Raw genomic sequence first — 20,525 nt, forward strand, 5'->3', positions numbered from 1 at the left:
GTCCTAAATCTACAGGGCAGGCAGGCTGGAGACCCCAGGAAGGGGTGATGTTGCAGTCTTGAATTCAAAGGCAGTCTGGAGGCAGAATTTCTTCTTCCTTAGGGGATTTCCATCTCTTCTTTTAAGGCCTCAACTCATTGGATGAGACCCACCTACATTACGGAGGGTCATCTGCTTTACTCAGTCTACTGATTTTTTTATTTTTTTATTTTTTTAAAATTTTTATTTATTTATTTATGGCTGTGTTGGGTCTTTGTTTCTGTGCAAGGGCTTTCTCTAGTTGCGGCAAGCGGGGGCCACTCTTCATCGCGGTGCGTGGGCCTCTCACTATCGCGGCCTCTCTTGTTGCGGAGCACAGGCTCCAGACGCGCAGGCACAGTAGTTGTGGCTCACGGGCCCAGTTGCTCCGTGGCATGTGGGATCTTCCCAGACCAGGGCTCGAACCCGTGTCCCCTGCATTGGCAGGCAGATTCTCAACCACTGCGCCACCAGGGAAGCCCAGTCTACTGATTTAAATGTCAATCACATGTGAAAAATACCTTTACAGCAACATCTAAGAGGGGTGTTTGGCCAAGCAGCTAGGCACAATAGCCTAGCCCAGCTGACACGTGTAACTAGCCATCACAACCTCTGAAAAGGTGTTGTGTGTTGGTCAGACTGATCTTGCTACCTTTATCTCTAAGGAACAGCCCACCTGTCCTGATGAGGGTTGGGGGGTGAAGGATGGTAGGGACCGCAGGGAGTCTGTGGTGCTTGGGAGCTTCCGGTCCTGGCAGGAGTTCACTGACCTGAAGACCACCCCAGGCCCTAGGAAGTTCTCTTCCTTATGTGCATGACCTACCATCTCTTCTCACCCTTCTCTTCCCGGAAGCCTCGACTTCTTGATAACATGTCACGTACAAGAGTGGAATGGCCGTTGGTCACATCGAGGTTATGGGGAGGAGATGCATCTGCTGTGTTGGGGTCTTGGCCTGTTACCCCTGTTCCAGTGTGAGCTGAGGAGGGCAGGCCTGGCCTCAGGGCAGCCAACAGCCTATGGATACCAGTCCCTGCTCCTGGCACAGCTTCCAACAACAGGAATCTTGGGGAGACAGGGCTGTGGAATGGGGAGACTGTGGCCCAAGTCCAGCTGCACCAGTTTCCATCCTCATGACCAGGCAAGCTACTTAATGACTCAAAACCTCCATTTCCAAATCTGTAAAGACAGAGATGATAATGCTGACCTGCACTATTGTGATGAGAGTTAAATGGGCCCCTGCTTGTTTTTCTGCCATCTTTCCAAAGCCAGTTCCATGAGGGCTACGTCAAGTGTAGGTGGGTCCCGAGAAACCGCTGTAGGTGCATGCTGACCTCAAGTGCTTGAGAACTGGGTAGACTGGGCTTCATTCTGAGCCAGTGGGGACAGCCTTCAACCGTCTTGAGCACCAAGCCTGTTTTCCTGTGGTTCTCACCCTTCCATGGTACTCTGGAACCCACAGAAACTTTCATGGACCACCACATTCCCGGGGTTCAGCCCTAGGTGCTCCTCAGAACTGCCAGCCCCTGCTTGGTCACCATTCAGCATGGGTGGCCAAGGGCCCCTTGGACCAGCCTGAGACCCTGTGGTGGACTTTATACTCAGCCATGATACAGAGGAACAGCTCTCGAGGCCTGGGGGCACCCTGCTTTCTAAGTTGTGGCAATATTACACACCCAGAGGGTCCCCCATCACTACCACTCCTTCCAGCTCCCACCCCCAGGGGACTGCTGTCAGCAGTCTGGGATGTGTGCGTGCACAGTGCATATGTGTACACACACACACACACCCACACACAATCTGTAGATCATGCCGTAGGTATTTTGTTCTTCACCTTGCTTTGTTCCCTTAACATATCCCTTTTTTAAAGTCCTATCCATATATACACCTACTTTTATGACATATTTTTCATCCTATTTCCTCACTCAAACTCTCTCCACCATTGCCACAATTATTAATGTAATGTCCACATCATGTCCTTCTTTTTGATATGTACTATAATTCACTAAACCTTGCATTCCGTGAAACATCTTTGTACGTGTGTATCTTGTTGCTTCTGTGGAATCATTTCCTTAGACTTCATTTCTAGGGTCCGCACCTTGTTTTAAAGGGTGTAAACATTTTCTGATATTCTTCATACTCATTTCTCTCCCAAAAGGTGGTATCAATTTACTGTGCCATGAAGAATGCTTTCTTTGTTGTTGTTTTTGGATTACCATCTAAATACTGTTGGAGAGGGGAGGGTCTGGAGAAGAATGAGGGAAAAAAGACCTGTTGGCAATGACTGGAAATGCGATGGGTTTTCTTTGTCTTCTCAGCACAACCAGCTCCACAGCCAGTAGCTGCGACACGGAGTTCACTAAGGAAGACGAACAGAGGCTGAAGGATTATATCCAGCAGCTCAGGAATGACAGGGCCGCGGTCAAGCTGACCATGCTGGAGCTGGAAAGCATCCACATCGATCCCCTCAGCTACGACGTCAAGCCCCGGGGAGACAGCCAGCGGCTGGACCTCGAAAACGCGGTGCTGATGCAGGAGCTGATGGCCATGAAGGTATCCGCATGGGGGGCTCTTCTTCTCAGACCCGGGTCCCGTTCACTCCGCTGTCACCAGGAGGAAGTACAGAAAGGCCTCTCGGAAGTGGTCAGCCCATCCGTGGTCAGCCGCCTCTCCCCTGGAGGACAGGCAGGGCCTCATGTGTAGGCAGGGATGGTTTCAGTATGTCTGGGGGTCACTTGAGCTGGATGTGGTCCTGGAGAGGTGAGCTGAGCACTGGAGAAACCTCAGGGGGTCCCAGGCCAGAACGGAACACCTCGTCTCCAAGAGGAGCCAGGAGAGACCTCTGCAGGGCGGGGAGCAGCCTCTGTCCACATGAAAAGAGCCCTGGTCTCCAGAACGCTTGCAAGTGCTTCCCGGGTTGATGCGGATGTTAAGGTGAGGTGGGGAGAACGGGGCGAGGCCAGTTGCGGCCTTTGGACAAGAGCCCTGGTTTCCTGACCCCCTTGTCCCTTTGGTGTTGTGTGGAGCGTCGATAACCATCATCCCTGTCACCCTCCGGGGTGGCTTGCTCAGCACACCCCTGCCCTCGGTGGCTGCTCAAGCTGGAGTCTGGGTGAAGCCTGGGAGAACTTTGGGCCGTGGCAGCGGATTCAGGTCAGATACTGGCCTCACCCTCTCAGCTCAGACCCTCACTTGACTCCCGCTAGGGAATCCTCATGCGACGTTGGCTGATTTCCCCTCTCACTGCCCACGAGCCGGGCATTGTGTCCGTAACCGCGGTGCCTTTTCCCCTCTCTGTGGGCCTTTGCACCCTGTGGCATGAACTGTGAAGCTGCCCTTCCGTTACTTCTTCCAAACATCATGTTTCCTTTGGCCAAAGACTCTGGATTTCTTTTATATTCAGGCCAATATGTTGTGCGATAAATTCAGTGTTATTTTGGCCAGGAAAGATATTTTTGGTGAAATAAAAGCTCTCATATTCCCTTTGCTACTTGCAAATAAAGTGTGTACACATCAGAGAAATTTTCCAAAAAAAATAGGAATTATAAAAAGCTGGGAGAGAATCCATAATATCGTGACGCATGGGCAGCCGTTGGGCTTCCTCACTAGGAGTTTTTTGAAGAAAAACATCAGTCACCTCCCTTCCCTGCATGTCCCTAATAGCGTGTTCAAGGCTGTGTGCTTGCCCACACCAAGTCCACTGCTGCAGATTTTGTCGGATTTCACCATTTTGTTCTAGGCTACAACTGCTGAGAGACTCAAGTGTTCTGGGTTTTTTCACTTCTTGTACTTGGTCTTTAGTAAACAGCTTTTGATTTCTAGATGATTGACTTGGTTCCTTCTCAGACCCACTCTTCTTTTTTGAATATCCCATCCTTTCATTGTGACTCCTCTTCCTTTTTCTCTTTAATTGCTTTAAATATTTATTTTCTGTCTTTTTCCTTGTTAATTCTGGTTCTTTAAATGCCGATTCTACCTCACCGTGACTCACTTCCGTTTTCTCTTTGTGTGTGTGTGTTGGGAGGAGAGCGTGGATGCCAGCTCACCCTTGGTGGAGGTTGTGTCTTCTGTGGGGTCCCACGGGTCCTGGGTGGAGATGTCCCTGTAAATGGTTGTGTCCTTAGATCTGTTGGGACCCGTGGGTTTCAGAGGCTTAGGGCTAGTTTTTGTTATATTCTTGGCTGAGGATTCCTGCAGCATATCTACACATGCCTCATGCCTACATGATTCCTCAGAAGAGGCTGTTCTTTCTGTTCCTCCCCGAAGCCTGAGTGATGACACGTTTCCTCGCCACAGGAAGGAACTCTTCTCGTCTCCTCTCGAGGCGGCACTTGGAGAGTCCTGGCTCCTGTGGCGGGGGGGTCTCAGTCCTGGCTGTCTGCCCTGCCCATGGCCTGGGGCCTCCCTACCTGCCTGACGCCTCAGGTGGCCGGCACTGTGGCCACCTTGCCTTTCCTCTTGGGTGGAGTGCCTGCTTTGTTTCTGGCACCCATGGATTCATCTTTCCTTCTTTCAAGCTTGTGTGTGTGTGGTTGTTCTGGGTATGACGGTCCACATTAGCTCAGGATGCAGTGCTGTCAGAACCTTCAGAATCCGGCTTCTGATGGCAAAAGATGAGAAGATTCAGGGTATGGAAACACCTTTCATCCTGGTTCTATGTCATTGTCAGGAAGGGTTTGGCATCTTCTTTCCAGTGGTCGCTTGGCTCGGCACATTGCCTTCTCCATGGCTCACGCCCCCAGCCCTGAGTATGACTAGCCGTGGTGGGTACCCTCTAGGTGTTTCCCCAAGTTGGAGGTGAGAACATCTACTCCCCGGGTCTGGCTTACCCAGGAGAGCACAGCAGGCCTGTGGCTTGTCACCTCAGAGGAGGGTCACTTCGGGGGTGACCTTGGTGAATCCCTCTCAAGGCAGTGCCTCAGTGTTATGAAGGAAGATGATGGAGATAGCTGGGGAGACTGACCGGGTGGTCATGGGGTGGTGGACTCGCCCTCCAGCAGAGGTGAGGGACAAGAGTCATGCGTGGGCTCACCTTGAAAGCGGGACAGGGGAGGGGGAGTATAGCTTGGTGGTTACCTGGGCTCTGAGCCAGACGTCCTGGGTTCAAACTCGGGCTTCACAGTTCACCCAGTAATTGTGGGCTGAGCTGGTGGATTTCCCTCTGCATGCCTCAGCTTCCCCTCCATGAATGGAAATACTCATAATACCTACCTCAGGTTGGGAGGATTAAGTGAGTTACTTAGTGTAAACATTTAAGACAGTGTTACATGCTCAATAAATGCTGGTGATTACCACTGTTACCTGGCCCTGGTCCCAGCACAGCACGGCCCCATTTGGGAGTCTCTTCTTTCTCTCCATAGCAAACTCTAATTTGACTTCTTTAAGATACTTTAAGAAGTTACCTGATGAGTAGTCACCTGGGAAGGGCTCTGTTTCGATTCGTTTCATTTGGGGCCTAAAGTGGAAAAGAGCTGGGGGCAGTATCATTGCTCTGCACGCTTCCCAGCTGCCTGGTACAGCTCAGGGCCCCAGACTGCCATCAGGGGTGATTAAATATGTGGATTGGGGCTATGGAAAATGGAAAAGGAAATGGGAATTGGAAGGGACCTAGTCAGACCCAGCCTTATATGAAAGACCCTTTTACAACCTCTTTGATGAAGGTTAGCGTCTGCCTGCCAGCAAACTGGTTTCTATCATGGCTGATGTGACCACTGGGGACGTGGGCGTGGGGTATTCTAATTGTTAGAAAGGTTTTCCTTATAGCGAGCCAAGATCTGCTTGCCTGTAACATCTACCCATTGATCTCAGTTCTGGTGCAGGGTGACAAGCGCATGGCTTGGTGCACGAGTCAGTCCTTTAAGATGTGCGGAGACAGCCATTTAGTCTCCTCGGGGTCATGTTCTCCCCAGCTGCCCAGTGCTACCTCCCTCTGGGCTGTGGGTGGTAGCTGCAGACCCCCTTCCCCCGCCCAGCCCTGCTCTCACCCCGTGGGCGCGCCCCGTGTGCTCTGTGCTCCACAGGAGGAGATGGCGGAGTTGAAGGCCCAGCTCTACCTCCTGGAGAAGGAGAAGAAGGCCCTGGAGCTGAAGCTGAGCACGCGGGAGGCCCAGGAGCAGGCCTACCTGGTGCACATCGAGCACCTGAAGTCCGAGGTGGAGGAGCAAAAGGAGCAGCGCACGCGGTCCCTCAGCTCCACCAGCAGCGGCGGCGGCGGCAAGGACAAGGCCGGCAAGGTAGGGGGACAGGGACCCTGGGGCGCGGGCCCCACCACCTGCCCCGGTCCCGCCAGCCAGCGCTCCTCACCACCCTGCTGCCTCAGCTTCCTTACTTGCATAGGAACCGAAAGCCATTCTAGAAATTCGGAAGAAGGTGACATTTTGCGTGCAAAGAAACCAAATCCACATTTTAAAAAAATCTCACTTTTACGTACAGTTAAAATTACATACAATTCAACTGTTACATCCAGTTGAAGCATTTTCACAGATCACAGTCTTATCCAGGGAGCGATCTGTGCAGTGGTCCAGGGGTCTGATACTGGTTCCACCTCTTCCTTCTATCCCGCGTCACACACTGACCATCGTTTGTTGATCACTCTGTACCCGATCATTGCACGTATCATCTCCCTTAAGTCTCAGGACTCTCAGGAAAGAAGAGTTATCCCCATTTACATGAGGATAATGAGGTTTAAAAGAACTGAGGGGGTCTCACAGCTAGTAAATGGCAGAATCGGGATTTGACCCCAGTTTGGCTGACGGCCACTCCTCCTCTCGTCTGTTTCCTCCTCGACTTCCAAGAGGTGGGAGGTCGGAAGCATCATGAGGCAGAGAAGGTGGAAGGCGAGCCCTGCATTACCCAGAGGATATCACAGAGAGTGGGCTGTCAATGATATCATCTTGCAAACTCACACTTTCATTAGCCCACAAGTCTTTTTTCCTAGAATCCAAGCTCATTCCATCATCCTCTATCTCAGAATGATTCCAAACACTGCACTGGAGAAAAAAATAGTCCAGACTTTAAAGAAAGATATCCCTCGTCCCAGCTGGAATTCTGTGCGTCGGATTTTCTGTTCCTAACAAACGCCAGCTTCTCCTGACCCCACTTTGTCTCAGGCCCAGGACTTGTGGGCCTATGCTGACTCGGCTGGTCTAATGAGGGGCCCCTCATGGCCCAGATGCAGTGATGTCTTCACGAGAGTAGTGTACCTGCGAAGAAAGCACCTTGATGATATTGTGTGGCAGTGAAGAAACAGCTAAACAGCTAAGAACTGACGCATGCTCCACAGAGGCCACAGCTACCCTTTACCCTTCGCCCGCCTCTCACCTACAAGGGCACCAAGGGAGTCCATAGCCATGGTACCCAGCTGGGCCACTTTCCTGAGGCCCCAGCTGCTTCTCAGTCATCCGTTCATGTGATGGATGTGATTTGGTCCAGGCAAGATGCTGGAGGCTATTCCAGGAGTTTAGATTGCCCTGGAATGGGCAAATAGATGATCACAACGCAGGGACACAATGTTCTGGGTGCAAGGATCAACGCCCGGTGCAAGCGGAGGCCACAGGCCAGACCCACAATCCAGATTTGGAGATTCGGGACAGGTTTCCTGAACTGAGAGCCCGTGGAGAGTGGGTGCTAGCCTGAGGAAGAGGGCCAGGGCAGACCAGGAAGTCCACCCTAGGCCAATGGAATGGCAAGGGCAAAGCCTGGAGGGAGGAGGAGTCGATACACTGGCTGGGGAGGCCAGCCGGCTGTGCCGTCCTGAGGATGGGGAGGAATCGCTGAGGGGCTTTTGCAGGGGGTGAGGTGACACAGTCTGAGCTTTGGAAAGGTCACCATGCGGGTGCACCCTGAAACCACGTGCCGGGTGCTCGGGGAGTCTGATCGTGGTGAGCAGCAGTCCCTGCAGGGCTGTTTCACACGGGAGGACCTGGGGCTCTGTTCTGTGCCAACAGCTTCAGAATCTGTGCTCAGCCTTTTGAGGTTGTTAGCAGTCACTTTGGGACAGAGCCTGAGAAACAGAGCCCCAGCGTTTGTGTGTGCACCCTTAGGGAGTGGTGCAAACGGACTAGTCAGGCTCTTGCCAGAGGCCCAGGGACTGAGCATCCCTCTGGTTCCTAGTATTTATTTCGAGTGGGGGAAGCTCTGTGTTTCGTGCAGTGGCTTCAAAGAACAGAAACCTCTTTGATGGAAAAGGCCAGATGATTTATTTTTATTTTTATTTTCTTACATTAGGGTAAGGAGCTTTATAAGAGTGCTCTGTGTTGTTAGGTAATGAAATTAGAAGAAGCTGATTATTTTGTCCTTCAAAAGTTATATCCAGGGCTTCCCTGGTGGTGCAGTGGTTAAGAATCCACCTGCCAATGCAGGGGACACGGGTTCGAGCCCTGGTCCAGGAAGATCCCACATGCCGCGGAGCAACTAAGCCCGTGCGCCACAGCTACTGAGCCTGTGCTCTAGAGCCCGCGAGCCACAACTACTGAGTGCACGTGCCACAACTACTGGAGCCCGCGCACCTAGAGCCTGCGCTCTGCAACAAGAGAAGCCACCACAATGAGAAGCCCGTGCACCGCAACGAACAGTAGCCCCCCTCCCCCGCTCACCGCAACTAGAGAAAGTCTGCGTGCAGCAACGAAGACCCAACGCAGCCAAAAATAAAATAAATAAATTTATTTTTTAAAAAATGTTAGATCCATTTACTATATCAATAATACCTCCCTTCTGGGCTATTCATTTGGTCTTATTTGTTGCTGGATGAGGCAAGCAGTCTGGAGCAGAGGCTGGTATACTGTTAACATTTTAGGATTTTTGGGTCATGTGGGCTCTGCTGCAACTACGGAACTTTGCCGTTGCGGAATGGTACGGTGAAGGCAGAGACCATACAGACACAAAGGCGCCTGGCTGTGTTCTAACACTTCATTTATGGACGCTGAAATTTGAATTTCATATGATTTCTATACATCACAAAATATTCCTTAGAATTTTCCACGATTTTAAAAACAAAAACAATTCTTGCCCTGTGGGCCTTTTATAAAAACAGGTGGCAGGCCAGATTGGGGTCTAGAACATCCACTCTCACTTCTGAGGCAGGGGGTGGTGTCATGCTTGGTTTAAAACTTCCCTCCAGCCAACAAGCTGGGTCCCAGATCTTGCCCAAGTGACATTAGGTTTTTTCACTTCTTGTCTGTGTGCAACAGAGATTACCAGACGTGTTCAGTGAAGGGCACTGGGTGAGACAAAGCTGTCCCTTGTCCTTAAGGAGTCTTATGAAATGTTAACCCCAAGGGGAATCGCTGTATACACTAGAAGAGGGTGTTGGACTCTGGAGAGACTCCGGGGCTGGTGGATGGGGGCTCGGGTCTGCAGGTCGCCAGGCAGAGAGGAGGAAGGGAAAGCAGAGCTGGAGGAGCACGGGGGTGGGGGGAGGTCAGGTGCAGCGGGCTCCTCCACAGGAGCCCCGTGTGGTGGCGTTTCAGTACCAGTGGGCCGAGGGGACCCAGCGCCCCCTGTCACCTGGATTTCTAGCACCAGGTTCGTACTTCCTGGAAGCACTCATTCCATCACGATACAGCCTTTTGTTTACATTCTGTCTCAGCCTAACAATTCACGGGCTTTTTATTCTCAAGCCTGGGCTGTACAGCCCTCTGTAAATGTCTGCTGAGCAAATTATCAGGTGAGCGCCGTCCCCAGAGGGGTGTGAGCATTGCTTTGTGAATCGTCCTAACTCCATTTAGGATTTAGGTATTCTGGCTCTTATGTTTCCTCCTCTGTAAAAGGGGAGGATTTGGTTTAGGTGGTGTCAGAGCTCCTGTCTGATGCTAATGCACATCTCCTGTGTCTGTGTGCTTCTGTCGTCCTCCTCCTTTCCTGGGTCTTCGAGATGATTACACTGAACCCAGTAAAGCCCCTAACTCTAGGGAAGATTGGTTCTCTCCCCAGGGGACACGGGATGGAGGGAGGGACGACCCAAGGATACTCACATGTGTTTCCCACTTTTATGAGCTACCAGAGGCTTAACCCAGTGGTGAAGGGCACTGACCTGGCATCAGTTGGCATCCTGGTTCCACCGTATCCCGGCTGGTGACCTGGGGCAGTGTAACTTCCCTGTGCCCTAGTTTTCTCCTTGGCAAAGAGGGGATAATGACAGTATCTGCCTCAGAGGATCGTCACGGTGATCAGATGAGAGAACATGTGTGTAGCGGGCTCAGCCCAGTGCGCGGCTCCCTGTGAGCGCTCAGAGCGCGGGGCAGCCGGCGGACGTCGAGGGGACGAGGGGCGGAGCTGCCGCCGCCGCCGCCGCCGCTGCCCGTCACCTCCCGCGTCTGCCTCCGGCCGCCCTCGGCTTGGCTCCAGACCTGACCCGGCTGTGTTTGCGTCCTCAGGAGTCTGCGGATGCTGCCTCCCCAGCTCTGTCTCTGGCTGAACTGAGGACGGCGTGCAGCGACAGCGAGCTGGCCGCGGAGTTCGCCAACGCCATCCGTCGGTAAGCGCCCTGCTCACAGCCCCGCCGGGCAGTTTATTCCCGGAGCGACGGCTGGGTGCCAGGTTCTCCCCGCGCTGACGTCCGCTCTTCGTGGAGCATTACAGGCTGCCTGGGAAGGAGGAGGCGCCCATACGGGCTTCTTTTGCCCAGACCTGGAGGCCAGAAAGGGGAATGACGGGGAGAATATATACAGTCATTTCACCTGCAGGTAGAAGAGGCCTTTTTCTGTACTTTCTTGTTGTGGCATTGGCTAGAACCTCAGGACTGTGTTAAATGGTGAGGAACAAATCAGGCATCTTTTCATATCACTGGGATGGAATATTGCAAGTAAATTTTGTTGGATCTTTAGGGAATTTTTAACAATTTCTTTGGCTGCTTTATACGTGTATCGTATTCCTCAAATATAAAGGTAATTAAGTTGACTGAAGGAAAAAAAGAAAAAAAACAGGCATCTTTATCTTGTTTCTAGCTGCAGTGAGAATGCATCCCTCCCCATCTCTGGCTCTTTCCAATCAGACGGCCTCATTGTTCATTCACTGCTGGATGTTTTTCCTCTATTGCGGCTGTTTCTTTCCCTCTATTCTTTCTCTCTGGATCTGTCTTCCATATTCCTAACTTTTCATACTCTCGCCACCCTTCTGCACTCTGTTCCAGAGGAGGGCTGTCCAGTCGAAAGGTAATGCAAACCACGCCTAATGTCCTAAATGTTCTAGGAACCACATTTAAAAAGTAAAAAGAAACAGGTACAGTCCACTTTAATAACGTATTTCATTTCACTCATTGTATCCAAAATATCATTTCAAAATATAAATCAATATTTTTAAAAGATATTAGAGATATCTTATTTTCTTCTAATTTCTTTTTTTTTTTTTACTAAATGTTCAAAATCTACTGTAAATCTAGTAAATTTACACTTGCAGCACATCTCAGATTCAAACCAGTCAACATTTCCAGTGCTCAGTAGCTCACGTGGCCATGGCTGCCCTATCGGATAGTGCAGTTCTGGGGAGGTTCTGCAGCTCTGTTTTCCAGCTCACTCATTTATTCCTTAGCTAGAGCCATCATGGTGTTTGGATGATGTGTTGAGTTTATTTTGGTGATGAAACCTATCATCTCTTGTGTCATGATATGATATCTTCTTGCATCTCTCTGAAGATATTTATTATACTTATTCTAAAATGTTATTTTGTCTACTGTATTAACTTTCCTCACATGTGAGTTTTTCAGGTTGAGTTTTGTGACTTTCTTGGCTTTGGCTCACAAGCTTGCCTTCTGGGCTTTCTATTCCTTCCGGCTGACAACGGGTCTCTAGGCCGCATATCTGACCCAAGCGTCTGGTCCCCTCCGGTTCTAATGGCCAGCACCTCTCACTGAAGCACCTCTGAATCCCTTTCTTCCTTTTGTAGCAGCTTGCTTCTGTGTGCATTTTGAGTTGCGGTTTCCTTTTTCAAGAAGAATAAAAATCTGCCTTTCCTTTTTTATGATTCCTCATGGTTTCTGGCAGATGAAGAGCACTCCTTAGTTTCCATCATGCTTGAGGATTTTTTAAAAAATACATTTGCCATCGTTTCTGGGGATTTGGGGTAGGAGGGGAAGCCTACAGTGTGCGCTCAGGCTGCTGTCTTGGTCCAGCCAGGGCTGTTTATCTTATAGTGTAGCCTCCAGGCTGAGGGTGGATTGCAGGCTGCCATGTGGGGGACCTCACTACCCTCCTGATTTACTCACTGCCACTTTTTGTCTTTCCTTCCAAGTTGTAATAGCTCAGTTTTTACTTTGCCAGTGCCTCTGGCCATGTGGTTAAATGGTAATCACTTTGCTTGAGGCAGGAAGAGAGAAGCTGCGTGGAAAATGCCCTCAGCTAATCCGAATGACGTGATTGCTCCAGAAATTCGGGATGCAAACCACTCCCTGCTTCCAACAGGGAGCCATTTGGATATTGTATCTGTAAGCTAAGCCCCTGCATTTTTCAAGTTCCCCGAACCTCAGAGGCCTTCGCTGGCACAAGCAGGATGCAGGTTCTGCTGACTAAACATAAAGAGATTTCATTTGTTCTGTCAGTCACAATGGATTTCCAATAGCCAGCCTTAAGTTGCTTAGCATGGATTTCTAATCAAGCCCCAGATATATGGAGCCAAGAAAGAACCCACAGGGCTACAGGAAAAAGGAAAATAACATAATTATACTGTAAATATAGCTTAGAAAGTGGAATCGTCATTTCATGAGGATATATAATCCAGACACCTAAGGGCTGAGGTTTGGGAATGTTTTTATTTTTAAAAATCAAGTGGAAACTGCCACCTTCTTTGAAGGTATTAAATCACTGCCACACTAGTGGTTAAGTCAGTTGAGGGAACCTTCCCAGAATTTTCAGACATATTCCTACCTCGGAAAAGGATGGTTCCAAACACCGAAGCTGTGGACCGGGGGAACCAGACTGAGAAGAGCAGGTGTGGAGAGGGGGATGGAGCAGAGGCTAGGCATGGTCTTTTCTGGAGGCGAGCCCCTAGGAAGGTGCCTTGTGACATTCCAGTCACTGGTCCTAGGTTCCTGCCCTGTCCCAGCCTAGTCTCCCCAACACCTAGCCGGGCTGCAGCCTCGGTCGGGCCCCTGCCCTGCAACCCTGCTCTCTCAGTGTGTCTGCTCCCAACCTTCTTCTGTTTGGAACAAAACCAGGCCTCCGTGCAATCACACATTTACCGGCTACCTCCCATCTGGTCTGATTTCACTCCCTCCACTTCCATGGACGTTTATTGTGGTTTATTGGCTCCGGGGTTGCCATAAAACCCCATCTGGATGACCAGGTTTCCAGTCTTGCTCATGAGTTTTTTTTTTTTTTATCAGGGCACCTTGTCTTTGCTGTTGTCTGCGTAGGCTGCGTGCTACGAAACCCTTCTCCATCCCAGATCCCTCTCTTGCTCGTGGTGCTAGTAAAATGTAACTGAACAACCAAAGAAGTAAACTATACAAATGCAGTTAAGGAGAGGGAGTTTTGAGAAATGAGTTTTCTTCGTACTTAACGTGGTATTCGCGTAGCGTGCCTTCGGGCCCCGAGCACAGCTGAGAGGAGCAGACTTTCACCTTCGCCATGGCGGGGCAGGTGGTGCTGTCCATGTGATGCGGAAGAGGCGGGGGCGGGGCGGGGGGCGGGGCGGGGGGTGGAGACCGGCACTGCCAGGCCCAGCGCTTTCCCGAGGTCACAAGGTGAGGCAGCGGGGAAGTCGCAGGCCCCGCCCCCCGCTTTTCTGCCGGCCCCACCCCCACCCCGCGTGCTGGCAGAGGTTTGCTTACGGGTGAGTGTGAGCTGAGCCCGCCCGTGTGGGCTCACCTACACCTGGCCCCGGCGTAGTGTGCGTGGCCTGGGCGGACGGGAATCCCTGTGCTCCTGGCACACAGCCGCCCATCTGTCCACCGAAGGCTGAGGGCACGTGAAGGGCTGGTGGTGAGGGCGGACTTCCTCAGACGCACAGAGCCCAGGTCGTTGTGGTTAAAAGGTAAGGCTGCTGTGGCCCTCGGTGCTGAGGGACAGGGAGGACTCAGGAAAGGGCTGTGACGTGGTGAGCAGCAGCGTGTAGCATCGCCTCAGATGATTCCACACCCCTGTCCCCGGGCCCCAAGGCAGGGCAGGACCAGCTCCAGCTCCCATCCAGACACCGCAGAGGTCGGCCGCCCTGTCCCTGCAGGAGGCTGTGCTCATTTAGTCACAGGCCCGCCAGGGGCTCTGCTGAGCGCTTCGGGGCACTGGCAGCTGCCACCTGTGTCTGCAAGTGCCAGATGGTTCTATAAAACGCTAAGTGAAGGCAATCAACAAATCACAGCGGCCGCTCTGTCCAGGGGCAGGATGCGCCCGACTCAGCAGCAGAGAAGGGGCACTTAGACTTGCTTTTCTCTCTCTGATGAGTTACAGGCGAGCCGCTGCTGCCGGGAGAGGGCTGTGTGTCAGATCCCTGTAAGGAGACATCGGGGGCAGGTGGGCCCCGTCTGGTTAGGGTGGTCACAAGAGACCAGATCTGGAGGACGTGGATCTGCCCCTGTGGGCAGTGGAGCTGGGCCATCCACGAAGACACACAAGGCGGCGTCTCGGAGTTCAAAGAGACGGAGTGGGAACTCCCCGGTCAGCCCCGGCCCGTGGGCCTCCACCGCTGGGTGAATTACTCCTAATGGAAGGGACTCCAGATGACACATGAACCCGCAGCGCTGACACAGAAGCCAAGCAAAGAACATGTTTCAAAGCAAGGAAGCGACCACTTCAGATTGGGGTGGGTTAAGAAGGGGAAAGGCAAGAAGCGAAGACAGCTGGTGGGAGAAGGTCGCTGTGCAGAGAGGGAACTCTGGAGGAACTCTCTCTAAGAAGGAGACCCCGGAGCGCATCTGTGTGTGCCTGAGGATGACCCCGTAAGAGGGGGCTCTCTCAGGATCACAGAGTAACTTTACAGGATGCAGATCTGATGGTAACCTCACACTAGTGTTCCTCTGCTGTGTAACAAAGTACCACAAGCTTTGCAGCTTAAACAATGCCCATTCATTAGCTCCCAGTTTCTGTGGGTCAGCAGGGCACAGCATGACTGGCTTCTCTGCTTAGGGTCTTACAAGGCTGCAGTCAAGGCGTCATCCAGGGCCCTGTTCTCATCTGGAGGCTCTTGGGAGGGATCTGCTTCAAAGCTCGTTCTGCCTGTTGGCAAAAGTCAGCTCCTGGTGGTTGGAGGGCTGACATCCCATTTTCTTGGGGCTCCTGGCCAGGGGTAACTCCTAGAGGCCTCTAGAACTCCTTCTGCACAGACTTCTTGGTCCTCGAAGCAGCAAACACCTCCCTCTCATGACATCCCTTCCCTGCTTCAAATCCCTTTCCAGGAAGAGCCCAGTCCTTTTTAAGGGCTCACCTAAGTCCGCCAGGTCTACCCAGAATCATCTTATCCTAAGATCAGCTCTTTGGGACTTTACTTACATCTGCAGAATTCCCTCACAGCAGCACCTGGATGACTGAATAACTGGGAGGTGTGTGTATCCTAAGGGGCCAAAATCTCGGAGGCCGTTTTAGAACTCTGCCTACCACACCTCATTACCTAAGACCTTCCAGTGACTCCGGCTGTCTGTGTCCAAGCTTCTTAGCAAGTGTGTGATCTGACCCCTGCCTGCTTCTCCACTCTCGCCTTATCCCATGCCCCCTCCCACCCTGAGCCACACCAGGCCGCCCACCCTCCCTCTCTGTGCCTCTGGGGCTTCACTGCTGCTGCTACCTCTGACCTCACACCACCAAAGCCCACGTCCCAGGCACTCACAGCACTGTGCCTCTTCCCTGTCTATAAAATTTGTTTATTTTTTGGTTCTTGTGTGCCCTGATTTCGTTCTATCAGAGAACACATCATTGCTTTGTTTGTTATGCGCCTGCCTCTTCTTCCCCTGCTTCACCCTCCGCTGCCTGCAGGAGAGTCCCTTGGGGGGGGCAGGGGTCATGACTTACCCATCTGTACGACTCTGGTGACTTTGTTCCTTCTAAATGATCCCTCAGTGATCTCAGCCGCATTTCTCTCTACCCACTGGACATCTGCCCCGAATATCAGGCTAAAGCCTTAAAACACACCATGTCTAAAGCAGAAATTATAATCCTGTTTCCTCCTGCCCTTTGAAATTGACCTCTTTTTCAGAATTCCTATTTATATTAAAAAAAGTAAAAAAAAAAAAAAAAAAAAGTAAATTCTTCTAGTGATCCAGGATTACAATTTTGAAGTCTCCTATCTCTGTCTCTCATCAGCAGATTGTATTGTTTTTTTCCATTAAAATCCCGTCCATCCCATGCCATTTGCATTGCCTTCTCCTGAGTTTAGCCCTCAGTCCCTCAGAACTCAGTAGCATCCTGATGGGTCATTCTGCCATTAGTCTCACCTTGTGTTCTGCCACCAAAAATACCTTAAAACACTCTTCTGATCATGCTGCTCTGCAGATACACCTTCAGTGGCTTGGCCTGCAAGATCATCTGTAGGTCCCTAACTTAACTTCCTAGCCCATATTTCAAATGTTTCCCTACATGTAACCTGCGGTCCAGACTCATCTAGGCAGTTCATCTTTCCGAGAGCATGCCCTTTGCTTTATCCCCCCACCCTGCCCCATCTCTCTCAACCTGGGGACCCCTCCTCTTCCCCCCCTCCCGTAGGACACTCATCTTCCGGAAGCTTCCTGTGTCACCTCTTCTCTGTGCCCCTCATGGTACAGACCACTCATCGTCCATCGGTGCCCGCAGAGCATGTGGTTGTCAGAGGGCCTTAGAACAAACCACAGCAAGCCTCCTTGAGTTCAGATCCATGTCCGAGTTCCAAAAATATCTGCCCAGCTCTAGAAATCTTCCGGATTTGTAGGAAAGAACAACTGGCCATGAAAGGAAAGAAGATGGCACTGATTGACCCCTATTTCAGCAGCTATGGATTAATACTGTTTTTGAGCCGTACACATAGTGGATTGAAATAAGAGGGAACTGGTTGGAGTCCTTTAAAGAGGGAGACCCCACTGAGCAAACAAGCAGCAGAATCTTCACCATTTTATTAGTAGGACCATTAGTTTTAAAGGTGCTGTTTTATTAAACTTGCACTTGCTGATTCTTCCTATGTGGCTGATTTATAAGAGCAGTCGGGCAGTGGAAGTTGTGCTCAGAATTCCTTCCATAAATGCACAGGGGTCTGCAGGACGTTAATGGAATACAAAGTGCACCTGTGAGTTCATTATCATGTCAATAAATGGCTGAGCTCCAGAGCCGGCCTCAGAGGGCACAGGGAAAGACCAATGTTCGTCCTGGGGGTTGAGGTGGGCGTTGCTTGGATAACTGAGATTTCTTTGTATTCCTATCATTCCCCCATGTTCCAAAAGCTCAGAGAAAAGGCCTTCCCCTGGATCGCATAAAGGCAGAGTGATGGAGAACATCCAAAGCACGCTGTAGCATGGGCAAGGCAGCAGCGTGCAGATGTGCAAGAAACGTGGTCATAGGGAGGTCTGGGCCATCATCTTGTGGCTACTCCTGGCAAACTCACCCCAACACAACACCTGCAGAACATCATTATCTGGGACACCCCCTCCTTAGTTCCACAGGCCTGGGCTCTTCACCAGAGAGCTGTCTGCTCGTTACGAATCGGCATACTTCAGCAAGATGCTGAAGGGCAGGCTCGCAGACAGACCCCTGGGTGCATCCCAGCTCCGCAGGCGAACCTGGCGAGTCTCTTCACTGTGCCTCAAGTGCCTCATCTAGAAAACTAGAATAATAATATAGTACTGACCTCTAAGGCTTGTGGTGAGAAATAACTTCATCCTTGTTAAGGACTTAGAGCTGTTACCGCTGGCTGGATTTTCTAAGAGAGAAGTAGTTATAGACTGTAATGGCTACCATGAAGGAAAGAAATAGGGTCATAGTCTCTGTGGAGATTTTTTTTTTTTTCCAAAAAAAGTAAATATAGGTTGCAGTGAATAATGGGGAAATGACAAGGTGCTGGGATGTCATTACCCTGGGACATTTGTTTAGATGGGTGGTCAGGGTAGGCTGCTCTGAGGAGGTGATATTTCAGCTGAGATGAGAAGGAGGAAAAGTAGCCGTGGGGAGGAAGTTCATCCCAAGCAGAGGGGACCGACTGCACGGGGTTCTGTCCTGGGAAAAAGCTTGGTGTGTGCTAAGAATGGATAGGATTCCAGGGTGCGAAGGGGAGGGCGATACCAGAGACTGGGTCAGGCAGGGCCTTTAGTCAGAGTAAAACCACGGACTTTATTCCAAGTGCAGGGCAATAATATGATCTGAGTTGTCATATTAAAAACTTCCTCTGGCCACTCTGTGAAAGCTAGACTCCGGGGTACAAAGGTGAAGCAGAAACACCAATTAGGAGGCTCCTGTGGTTGTCCAGGAGAGAAATGACGGCAGCTTGGGCCTGGGTGGTGGCAGGAATAGCACCCATTTGGTAGGTGGGGTTTGCTGCTGAGCGAACGTGGAGGACGAGGAAAAGGGAGGGTCAAGGCTGACTGAACACTGGTGTCGGCAACTGGGTGAATGGCCTTGCCCGCCGCTGACAAGCGAGGAAGCGTGGGTCGGGGAGGCCATCTCAGAAGGTCTGCTTTGGACACGCTGAACTGAAGATGCCTGTTAGGTAGAGATGTCACAAGGACAAGTCCAGAGCTCCGGGGAAAGGCCTGAAGATTTAGAAGTTTTTAGCATGTGGGTAGTTTCTAGGAAAATAAATGGGAATGGAGAGAATCAAGTCAAGAAGGGGTGGGATACAAAATAGGGTCCAGGCCCAAGTCCTAAATACTCCCAGCATGTAGAGGTGGAGGAGAGGATGAGGAGCCAGGGCAGAAGACCGCACAGACAGCTGGTGAAGTGGGATGAAGTCCAGGCGCTCGGGGAAGAGGAGAAGGTGCCGACAGGGAAGATCAGGACAGAGAGGGACCCTTGGATGTGTCAATGCCCAGATCATCGGTGGCCTCGTGAGCAGTTTCAGTGGAGACGGAAGCCTGGTAATGGAAGGTGAGGAACAGGAACCACATGGGCGGACGATTCTCTCGATGTCTAATTCCATATAATGAGCAATTACAAAGAATGCCAGGCCCTGTGGCTGCGACTCCCTGCGGTTTGGTCTGATTACAGCTCCTCTGGAAGGTTTCCTGGCTGGTGCAGCCGCTCCGCACCTCATCACGCCCGGGCTCTTGCCCTGCCTCCCCAGCTCATTTGGACTTGGTGATTAAAGCACTGCGGCTGGCCTTTTTCTTTGCGGGGGAATGCAGCCTCCTCCCTGATGGCCCCGAGAACCCTGCTTCCAGACCCCCGGGCACACTGACAGCCTCACTGCAGAGGCCTGCGAGGCCGTCGCCTGCCCAGGCTGCCCGCCTGGATTTTCTCGTCACCTGCAAACTCCCACTGTGAGCCTGCCTCTCACTTCCCCTGTGTGTACGCCACTGTTGACAATTATGCTTCAGTTAAAAATAAAAAGCACTTCCGGCTGCGTGGCTAAAGTAAGATTCGGAGGACCTTTTGTGACCCAAGATGAACCCGGGGATGGGGCGGAACCTGTAAGTGAAACCCACGTGTGTGCTGGGGGCTGTGGGTCTTCATGGTGAGAGTAGGAGCCAGGATTGTCTTCTTGCTGCTGTAGGTGCATATTCCTGAGGGTCTGTATTACTGAGTGTGAAGACACAAGGAAGGGATTACACAGTTCTGGTCGTTCCGGAAAACACTGTGTGAACACATTACCATGGAGGGGCAAGTGGAACATGTAGTGTTTAATTTGTACTTTCTCATCTGCGTGGAGCCTATGAAGGTGTTCCTTTTAGCCTTATTACCTAGACAAACCATAGAAATTCTTTCTGAACTGAAAGCCAAGCAAATTTGAATCAGAAACTAGAAGGAACAGGACATGAATGGTTGAGGTTCCAAAGTGACTTGGATTAGCAGGTTTACGGTTCTCAGTGTTTTTCAGGTCATCCTTTGAAAATCAGAGGAAAGCTGTGGTCTTCAGAAAAGTAGAACCGTGCATGTAATTTTGCGTAAAAATTCAGAGTTCAAGACCACATGAAGCTCATTTGTAGACCCAGGTAAATAGCACTGCTGCCTTACCAGAGTTTCCCAAATTTGCACAATAATAAGAATCACCTGAGGCATTCTTTTTTATTGAGGTATAATAGACATATAACATTATATTAGTTTCTGGTGTACAACGTGATGATTCAATATTTGTATATATTGCAAAATGATCACCATAGTCTAGTTAACATTTGTCACCATAGTTAACCAAAAAATTTCTTACTTGTAATAACTTTAAGATCTCCTCTCTTAGCACCTTTCAAATACGCAGTACAGTAATATTAAGTATAGTCACCATGCTGTACATTACATCCTCGGGACTTATTTATGTTATAACTGGAAGGTTGTACCTTTTAACCCCCTTCACCCATTTCGCCCGGCCCCCAGCCCCACCTCTGGCAGCCATCAGTCTGTTCTGTGTATCTATGAGCTTGCTTTTTGTTTTTTTAGATTCCACATACAAGTGAGATCATACAGTATTTGTCTTTGTC

At 50.8% G+C, this 20,525-nt stretch overlaps 1 protein-coding gene across 2 annotated transcripts in view; it reads left to right on the plus strand.

Moving 5' to 3' along the window:
• Nucleotides 1–20,525, plus strand: part of MCC (MCC regulator of WNT signaling pathway) — a 430,278-nt gene that overhangs the window by 402,041 nt on the left and 7,712 nt on the right. For both annotated transcript variants that reach the window (XM_007192096.3, XM_007192097.3), the window contains 3 exons: nucleotides 2,335–2,569; nucleotides 6,037–6,249; nucleotides 10,390–10,490. In XM_007192096.3, coding sequence (XP_007192158.3) covers nucleotides 2,335–2,569; nucleotides 6,037–6,249; nucleotides 10,390–10,490 — 549 coding nt within the window. The remainder of the gene's footprint in view (nucleotides 1–2,334; nucleotides 2,570–6,036; nucleotides 6,250–10,389; nucleotides 10,491–20,525) is intronic.

This window comes from Balaenoptera acutorostrata, chromosome 2 (genome assembly GCF_949987535.1).
Source record: "Balaenoptera acutorostrata chromosome 2, mBalAcu1.1, whole genome shotgun sequence".
Taxonomy (NCBI): domain Eukaryota; kingdom Metazoa; phylum Chordata; class Mammalia; order Artiodactyla; family Balaenopteridae; genus Balaenoptera; species Balaenoptera acutorostrata.